This window comes from Nicotiana tomentosiformis, chromosome 3 (assembly GCF_000390325.3).
Source record: "Nicotiana tomentosiformis chromosome 3, ASM39032v3, whole genome shotgun sequence".
NCBI classification, from domain to species: domain Eukaryota; kingdom Viridiplantae; phylum Streptophyta; class Magnoliopsida; order Solanales; family Solanaceae; genus Nicotiana; species Nicotiana tomentosiformis.
This window is the reverse complement of record NC_090814.1, coordinates 87,584,557-87,594,083: the sequence shown is the minus strand read 5'-3', so window position 1 is coordinate 87,594,083 and position 9,527 is coordinate 87,584,557. Positions and strand designations below refer to the sequence as shown.

Genomic DNA, 9,527 nt, shown 5'->3' with positions numbered 1-9,527 from the left:
AATGGCTTCTTTTACTACGGAACTCGCTCTCTCAACTCGACCAACTCCGGGTCCTCGTACTACCTTTCCTTGACTTCAACTATGAGAGATGATTTTGTAGTGTTTTGGAGTACAACTCCACCATCGTCAGAATCTACTAACTGAACCCCCAAACAAGCCAATTGATGAATCTCTCTAGCTAATTGTCATTTTTCAGCCTTTACATGTGCTAAGCTACCCATAGATCAGCGACTTAAGGCATCTGCTACAATATTAGCTTTCCCTGGATGGTAGAGAATGTTAACATCATAATCTTTCAATAACTCTAGCCATCGCCTATGTCGCAAATTCAACTCTTTTTACTTGAAGATATATTGTAGGCTTTTACGATCTGTCAATATATTAACATGAACACCATATAAATAATGCCGCCATATCTTAAGTACATGGACAACCGCAGCTAACTCGAGGTTGTAGGTCGGATAATTCCTCTCGTGCTTCCTCAACTGCCTTGAAGCATATGCAATTACCTTCCCATGTTGCATCAGGACACATCCTAACCCAACACTTGAGGCATCACAATACACGGCATAACCCTCTGGACCCTCTGGAAGTGTTAAAACTGGCGCTGAGGTCAACCTGTTCTTAAGCTCTTGGGAACTCCGTTCGCAAGACTCTATCCACTGAAACTTAGCTGCTTTCTAAGTCAGCTCCGTCAATGGTGCCGAAAGGGAAGAAAAACCCTCTACGAACCTCCGATAGTAACCTTTTAAGACTAGAAAGCTACAAACCTCTGTCGGAGTGGTAGGTCTAGGCCAAGATTTCACGGCCTCAATCTTCTGAGTGTCTACCTTTATACCTTCATCGGATACAATATGCCTCAATAATGCTACAGACTTTAACCAGAATTCACATTTAGAAAACTTAGCATACAACTTACGATCACATAGGGTTTGGAGTACCGCTCGTAGGTGGTCTGCATGGTCCTCCTCTAAACATGAATAAACCAGAATATCATCAACAAATACTATCACGAACAGATCAAAAAATGGTCGGAATACGCTATTTATCAAGTCCATAAATATGGCGGGGGCATTCGTCAACCTGAAGGACATGACAAGGAACTTAAAGTGGCCATATCGGGTCCTAAAGGATGTCTTCAGAATATATATCTACCGAACTCTGACCTGCTGGTACCCCGACCACAAATCTATCTTTGAAAAGCATCTAGCCCCCTGCAACTGATCAAACAAGTCATCGATCCTTGGAAGTGAATACTTATTCTTAATGGTTACCTTGTTCAACTGCCTATAATCGATACACATCCTCAGCGAGCCGTCTTTCTTCCGCACAAACAGTACTGGTGCACCCCAAGGTGAGGTACTGGTTTGATGAAACCTTTCTCCAGCAAATCTTTTAACTGCTCCTTTAACTCCTTCAATTCGGCATGTGTCATTCTATACAGAGGTATGGATATTGGTTGAGTCCCCGGAAGCAAATCGATGCTAAAATCAATCTCTCGCTCTGGAGGAAAACCTGGAAGCTCATCTAAAAACACATCTGCGTACTCTTTGACTACTGGAATAGACTGAAGTGTAGGTATCTCAGCATCTGCATCTCTAACTCGCACAATATGATAAATGCACCCTTTTGCGATCATTTTCCTCGCCTTCAGATAGGAAATAAACCTACCTCTGGGTGTCACTGTATTACCTATCCATTCAAGGACTGGCTCATCCGGAAAATGAAATCTTGCTGCCTTTGCTTGGCAATCAATTGTGGCATAGCAAGCTGCCAACCAGTCCATGCCCATGATAGCATCAAAATCCATCATCTCTCGCTCAACTAAGTCGGCTAAGGTTCGAAGACTAGAAACTATCACCGTACAACCTCGGTAAACCCGTCTAGCAATAATCGATTCTCTAACCAGTGTAGATACCATAAAAGGATCACTTAGTATTTTAGGAACTTGACCAAACATCCCCGCGACAAATGGGGTAATATACAATAAAGTAGATCCTGGGTCTATCAGGGCATAAGCACCGTGAGAGCAAATGGTCAATATACCTGTCACAACGTCTGGTGAAGACTCCTGGTCCTGTCGACCCGCTAAAGCATAGATATGGTTCTAGTTACCACCTGAATTGGAACCTCTACCTCTGCCTCGACCTCTACCAGCCGAAGACTGAGACTCGCGCCCCGAAGGATGCACGAACATAGATGATCCTGTTGCTGAACTCGATGGTTGTGCCATACCCCCAGAATCTCTATTTGGGCCGCATCATATGCCCCGGACGCCCACAAGTATAACAAGCATCAGAACCTGCTCGGCATTGGCCTAAGTGTCCTCTACCACAGATATAACACCACGGCGGAAATGACCATGTCTACCCTGAACCTCGTTGTCGCTGCAAACCCGACGCCCGTGAGCTCTCACCTGGTCCTGACTGAGTATATCGGTCATACCTGTAACCTTGTAACTGAGGTGGCAGAGGCCTAGGTCACCGTCCGAAATACTGGGGCCTATAACTACCTTGAGACTGCTCCTGAGACCTGGCAAATCTCATCATCTTATGCTGCCCTTGCTCAGTCCTCTATGTACCCTGCTGCTGACGCCTACCCCTTTCTATATTCTGGGCGAATGCCTGAATTTGGGAGATATCCATACTATCCTGCAATGCAGTGGTGGTATATGCCTTGGTCAACTCTAGGCCAACCCTGCTATAAATCTGTGGATCCTGTCTCGCATAGTAGCAACTATGGATGGTACATATCTGGCCAATGAGTCAAAACGGAGACTATACTCTCGGACACTCATATTGCCCTGCTTGAGGGCTAGAAATTGATCGACTCGAGCCTGTCGGATGTCCCGCGGTAAGTACTAGTCAAGGAAGGCATCTGAAAAATTCTCCCAAACAGCTAGAGGTGTATCACGTCCCCTGGACCTCTCCCATCCCCCGTACGAAAGGATGGCTATATCTCGGAGTCGAAAAGTTGCTAGCTCAACTGGCACTCCTCAACTCAGTGGAGGGGGAACTGGAGGTGCGATATCCCTAGGGATCTCCTCAGGTGGTGGAGGATCCGGTAATGGATGAGTAGGGGTCTCGTCCTGGGCCTCAAACTGGGCCCTATCTACTTGGGGTACCCTGCTGGTCCCCTCACCCACTGCTATGTCTCTCTTCTATTATTGTTGAGAGGAGGATTGTACTACGTATTTATACTTGTTATTTTATTTATTTATTCTGCCTCATATCTGTTTACTTCTTACTGTACATAATTTATTGGACCACTAGTAAGTGTCAATGTCGGCCCCTCGTCACTACCTCTCCGGGGTTAGGCTAGATACTTACTGGGTACACATTGATTTACGTACTCATGCTGCACTTGCTGCACTTATTGTGCATGTACATATATGTCTGGTGGTCTTTTGGGCGCAAAGGCGCGGCTATTGCGGGGACTTTGTCGTGAGCTGCATTTCATGTTACGATCCGCAGCCTGCAGAGCCTCCATCAGAGTTATTTATATTCCCCTGTCTAATTTGTATTCCACACAAATGTTGTATTTAATTATATTTCCTAATTGATGCTCATGCACTAGTGACACCGGGTTTTGGGGGTTCCTACTTGTTGTTAATTATTGTAGTTCATGTAAATATTTTTATTTTACCCTATAAATTCTATTTTATACTATTTAATTAATGGAAATTATGATTTCAAACTAATAAAATGAGTAAACAAGTTGATCAATCACTGTTGGCTTGCCTGACGGCGGTATTAGGCACCATCACGACCTTTAGTGGATTTCGGGTCGTGACAGGCATGGCGTCATTCCCCTCATTGTGGGTGTCACTGATTGAGTCCTCGAAATGAGGTTGATCCCCTCGAACCTCGGGATTGTGCGTGTTGTTAACACCGTTATCTACTATTTTTTATGATTTTTTCTAAGACAAAATAATCAAAACACGTTAGTAAAAAAGGCAATGATCAACTTAATTGCACGACTGTCTAGGCCCCACGGTGGGCGCCAAATTATTTACCCGGAAAACTGTACAGTTGAATTTATACGTGGTTTTTAGACAAGTGAATTAATTTGATCCTAAAATAACAAGATAATTGAAGAAATATATAACACTTAGCCTTGATAGGAAGACGAAATAACATAAACAAAGACTCTGGTAATGAAGCCTCTGAGGCGCAACAATAATAAGAACAAGAACATAAAATAAAAAGGTAAAATTGTGTAATGACCCAATCGGTCATTTTAACTTTTAGAAACTTGTTCCCTAAAATAAAACTCCCCGAATACGCTTTTATTAATTTATGACTTGCGGGGATGGTTGGTTCGGGATTTGGAAGCGTTTGGGTTGAAATCGAAACACTTGGTTCCTCAAGTTAGCTTTAAATGGACAAGTTTGACTTCGGTCAACATTTTGAGAAAACTACCTCGAAATCGGGATTTGACGGTTCCAATAGGTTCGTATGATGAATTTTGACTTGGGCGTATGTTCGAATCGGGTTTTTGATAACCCGGGAGCGTTTTGACGTTTTGACGTTTTTGAGAAAAGCGTTTTGACATGCTTTTCGTGTCATTCCGAGTAGTTTAAGTATATTTCGGCGCATTGGAAGTAAATTGAAGAACTTGAAATTCTTAAGTTTGAATCAATTTGGTTTAGGATATGATTCTTAGATTTGATATTGTTTTAGGCGTTCCGATAGTTCGAGTGAGTCCGTTTTATGATTTCAAACCTGTTGGTATGTTCGGGCGGGGTCCCGGGGACCCTGAGTGTCAATCGGACGAGGCTCAGACCAAGTTGGAAGTTGGGAGCCAAAACTGAAGCTCCCAACTACTGTCAGAATCGCACCTGCGCTTGGCCAGTCGCAGGTGCGACATTCGCAGATGTGACAGAAGCTCGCAGGCGCGGCACTCGCATATGCGAGATTTCTTCGCAAAAGCGGAAAAGGGAAGGGGGCAATCGACCGCAGATGCGGAGAAATTGCGCACCTGCGAACGTGTAGGTGCGAAGAAGGATGCGCAGAAGCGACCTTGGCCTAGGCGAGTGAAACTCGCACCTGCGAGGATTTTCCGCAGGTGCAAAAACCGCAGATGCGAATACCTTCCGCAGATGCGAAAAATCTGTCCGGGCAGAACCTTAAAGTAGATGAAGCTCAGTCCATTTTTGTTCATTTTTCCTCCATGTTTGCGCGATTTCAGAGCTCTTTGTGAGGAATTTTCAACTAACAACTTGGAGGTAAGTTAATTCTACACCCTTTGAGTTAAATACATAGATTATGGGTGGATTATAACTAGTAAATCTTAGAAATCAAGGGTTTAGGTGAAAAACCTAGATTTTTATAAAAATGAGATTTTAACCACGAAAATGGTTATGGAATTGGATAGAAATTATATATTTGAGTTCTTGAGATTATGGGTAACGTTTTCATCTGAAAATTTTTGGAATCCAGGCACTTGGGTCCAGGGTAAATTTTAGAAATTTTACCATTTTGGATAGGGTAATTTATTTAATAGATAAATTTTGAATTATTGAACATATATTAATTATTTTATATAACTTTTGGATAGTTTTGGATTTTTCGGCATTGAATCGAGAATTTTACGCGACGCGGTAATCGAAAAGTGGACTTTGAGACGAGGTAAGTCTCTTGTCTAATCTTGTGAGGGGAAAATTACCCCATAGGGATTAAATTAAATAATTGTTGCTAATTGCGGGGGCTACGTACGTACGAGGTGACGAGAGTCCGTGCGTAGCTACTATAAATGCTAAAGTCTGGGTAGTTTAGGACTCAAAGCATGAATTACTTGTGTAAATTGTATTCCCTGATTAATTAATATTAAATTGATATATATGAATATATTGTGAATTGTTAGATAAAGATATTAAAGGATGGAAATCTCATATGCTTGATTTTCTGTTTAAATCAATTAATTGTTAAAAGAAATTGTTCTTCCTCCCGAATTTATCTTATAATAAATATACTCTCCTTCCGGAGGTACATAAAAATGTCCTCCTATCTTGTGGAGCGGGCCGAACGCCTCGACAGGATAGATGCATCTATGGATCGCGTCGCACGTCCCTCGGCAGTGTATACGACACTCTGGATCGGGTCGTACGTCCTCGGCAGAAATCATGCTTAATAATAATAATAATTACACGATACTTTAATAGCTTATTTAAGCTTGCGAAGCTAATTGATAAATTAAAAAATCCTTGAAATTTAATGAATTATTATTCTTGCTTGTTAAAGAATTAATTGTTATTCCTGTAAGTGATATTTAATTGATAAATTAGAAATTATTTGAATTGAAAAAGTTTAATTAATATATTGAGAATTGTTGCATTTGAAGGAATTTGATTATTTCCGCTGATTAAATAAATTATTTTAAATTCTGTGAATCATGCTGATTTAAATATCCTAGTTGTATTTCAATTATTATTATTGACCCATAATGAGTGTCAAAGTCGGCCATCTCGTCTCTACCACTTCGAGATTAGGCTTGATACTTACTAGGTACACGTTGTTTACGTACTCATACTACACTTGCTGCACTTTTTGTGCAGGAACTGAGGTAAGTACTAGTGGGGGGACCTATCATCTTACACCCACGTTATTCAGGGGTATAATGGTGAGCTGTTTCTCTGATCCGTTCTGCAGCTACTAGTGTCTCTCTTTGTATTTTTTTTCATCCTGTCTATTTTTATTTCAGACAGTATTTGAGATTTTATATAATCTACTAGATGCTCATACACTTGTGACACCAGGTCTTGGCACATACATTGGTAGAGTTTGGGTTTTATTAATTCTCTTGGTTTTAAATTTTGTCAATGAATGCTTAATTTATTGAGTTGGCTTGCCTAGCCGTAGTGTTGGGCGCCATCACGACCTATAGGTGAAATTGGGTCTTGACAAATTGATTAGAGCTTTGAGTAGATTGTAGTATTAGTTTGCCAGAAAATTTGTGTCCTTACAATGATAACAAAGCTCACTATTTATAGCTACATCTAGGAAATAAGGTCCTAGGATTGTACCCTTCTTTAATGTCAATTATGAGGGCCATTGATGAAGATGTAACGGTGAGCATAAATGTTAAATTCCTTGTAACGGGCAACATACTTAATATTGTGGAATATTCTCCATTAAATGCTACCGGCGAAGAGTATTTATTGCATCCTTATGAGTATTATTCTTTCTGGTGACAGATGGGACCGTTGCCTTCGGTTTTGGCTATCCCCCATCTTAGGTTCCACGTGTCCCTCTTTTGGGCGGTCACGTAGCATAGTATATTTTACCATATACAACAATATTATTATATAAAAATCATTCACTATAAAAATTAAGTTTTTCTTAGAATTATGTTGTATTTTACCTCTCTATAATAGCTTTTTACCTATGATAGTAACATAATCTTTATAGCAACTAATCTTAGGAAACGCGCGATGCGCGTGAATCATGTCTCAATGAGTATAAATTTATTTAAATATAGTATTGAGTTATATAATAAAAGTGTAAGTTTCTAAAGATGGTCATAAATACTGGTTGTGTATAACTAACTTAATAATTGAAGGAATTATCTTGGAAGTCCTCGATCATCAATAACTCAACCTAACATTTGTTCAAGGTTTGTAATTTCATAATTTCAGTTTCACGGCGTGCCTTGAAAATCTAAATAATCTTGAAGGATACAACTTAGAACATATAAGCAGCCAACTAATAATCTACGAACTTTAAATAAATACAAAATAAAAGTACAATAATAAATAAAAAAGACATTAAAAAAATATAGCAAGCTAGTAAGAGAATCTACAATTGAAAGCTAGCTAATGAACCCACACATATTTAGCTAAACGTATCACGGATTAATGACACGACCCCAAATTCCCTCCGTAGGATGTCGTGATGGCACCTAGTCTCTAAGACTAGGTAAGCCTATCAATGCGGAATAATAATAAATATCTGAAATAAATAAACTACAATTCAAACAATTTCAACTCCCAAAACCCGGTAGAAATAAGTCACAAGCTTCTAAGAATTTATTCTCTATGTCTCTATACATCAGAGTCTAAAGCAAATAAGGAAGACAACATAGTAAGATAGAAGGGGACTCCGGAGTCTGCGGACGCTGACAGATATACCTTGAAGTCTCCTCGTACAGCTAGTTTACTGATGCGTGGTCTGATAAGATGTACCTGGATCTGCACAAAAAGATGTGCAGAAGCATAGTATGAGTACACCACAGCGGTACCCAGTAAGTGCCAAGCCTAACCTTGGTAGAGTAGTGACGAGATCAGGGCAGGCCCTACTGGAGAATAAATAATAGCATGGTAAAATGTTTAAACAATATTATAAGATAAAATGACAATAGAAATGAATCAAGTAGTATGCCACATTTAATTACATCAAATAATGGCAAATAAATACCTCGTGAAAACAAAATAAAATTCTTTTCAACTTGAAGAAAATCACAATAATAATCAAAGGCAACTGCGGCCATAAATCAATATCAACAAGGGCACTCCCGAGGTACCGCCTCGTAGTCCCAAATCATAAACAAATTCACAATATCTCATTTCCTTATACCACCGCGAGAGCCTTCACAATTTATTTAAAGAAAGTATTTTTTTTCCCCGAAATAGCATCACGCGTTTTAGTCACCCTTATCACACGGCATGACTTTTAGTAGTCACCCCTACTAGCCATGCCTATCAAGCCACCCTTATCTTACCGCATGCGTTTCAACACCCAGACCTTATACCACCGCATGCATATCAATATCACAATATATCATAATTTGCACCTCAAGTGCCCAATATTTCAATTTTTCACAAAAAAATCAACAACAATATTTTTCAATAATAAAGAGCTCACGGCTCATGCCAGAATAATCCAAAAAAAAAATCTTACGAAAATATTCAATAATAAATAACTCAGGAAAATAATATTTCAAAATTTTAATACGTTGCTTCAATATCAAATTTAAAAATATCAAATACTTCATATTAATAATAATTCATATTAATAATATTTAATTTAAAGAAAATCAACCTTCAATTAATGCACAGTATAAAAGAAACCAAGTTTCAATTAAACAGGTAAAATAATTAACAGAAAAAAGGCAAACAAATCTAAAATATATATCACAGATCAATGATGAAGAATATAACAAGATAAAATAATTTAATAATTGCGCAACAATGATCTACACAATTTAAAAATATAATCTTTCATATTTAGCCCGTGTACACACTCGTCACCTCGTGTACACGACTTTCAACACATTTCAATAATCACATTAATATCAATTCTAGGGAAAATTTTCCCCACACAAGGTTAGACAAGTCACTTACCTCGACTTGCTCCAATTTAATCAAGTATTATGCTCTTTCCTCGATTTTTCAACTCCGATCGACTCGTATCTAGTCATAATTAATTCGATACAATCAGCAAAAATTATAGAATTAATTCTAGACGAAAATACTACATTTGTTTTCAATAAAAATTCGAAATTAACTCAAAAATGGCCCGTGGGGCCCA

At 39.2% G+C, this 9,527-nt stretch overlaps 1 protein-coding gene across 1 annotated transcript; it reads right to left on the bottom strand.

The window, feature by feature from the left end:
* Positions 1–224: 224 nt before the first annotated feature.
* On the bottom strand, positions 225–1,960 carry LOC138908138 (uncharacterized). The gene is made up of 2 exons (XM_070198780.1): positions 1,378–1,960; positions 225–262 (listed from the first exon to the last, which is right to left on the bottom strand). Exons 1-2 carry the CDS (start codon positions 1,958–1,960, stop codon positions 225–227), a joined length of 621 nt encoding a protein of 206 aa, XP_070054881.1.
* Positions 1,961–9,527: the final 7,567 nt, after the last annotated feature.

Bases quoted from the DNA above. Each gene is read 5' to 3' on its own strand.
- LOC138908138 (XM_070198780.1), bottom strand. From the start codon at position 1,960: ATGTTTGGTCAAGTTCCTAAAATACTAAGTGATCCTTTTATGGTATCT. The intron at 263-1,377 runs GTTTCATCAAAC...TCTACCATCCAG, and splicing joins AAAAGATTTGCTGGAGAAAG to GGAAAGCTAATATTGTAGCA.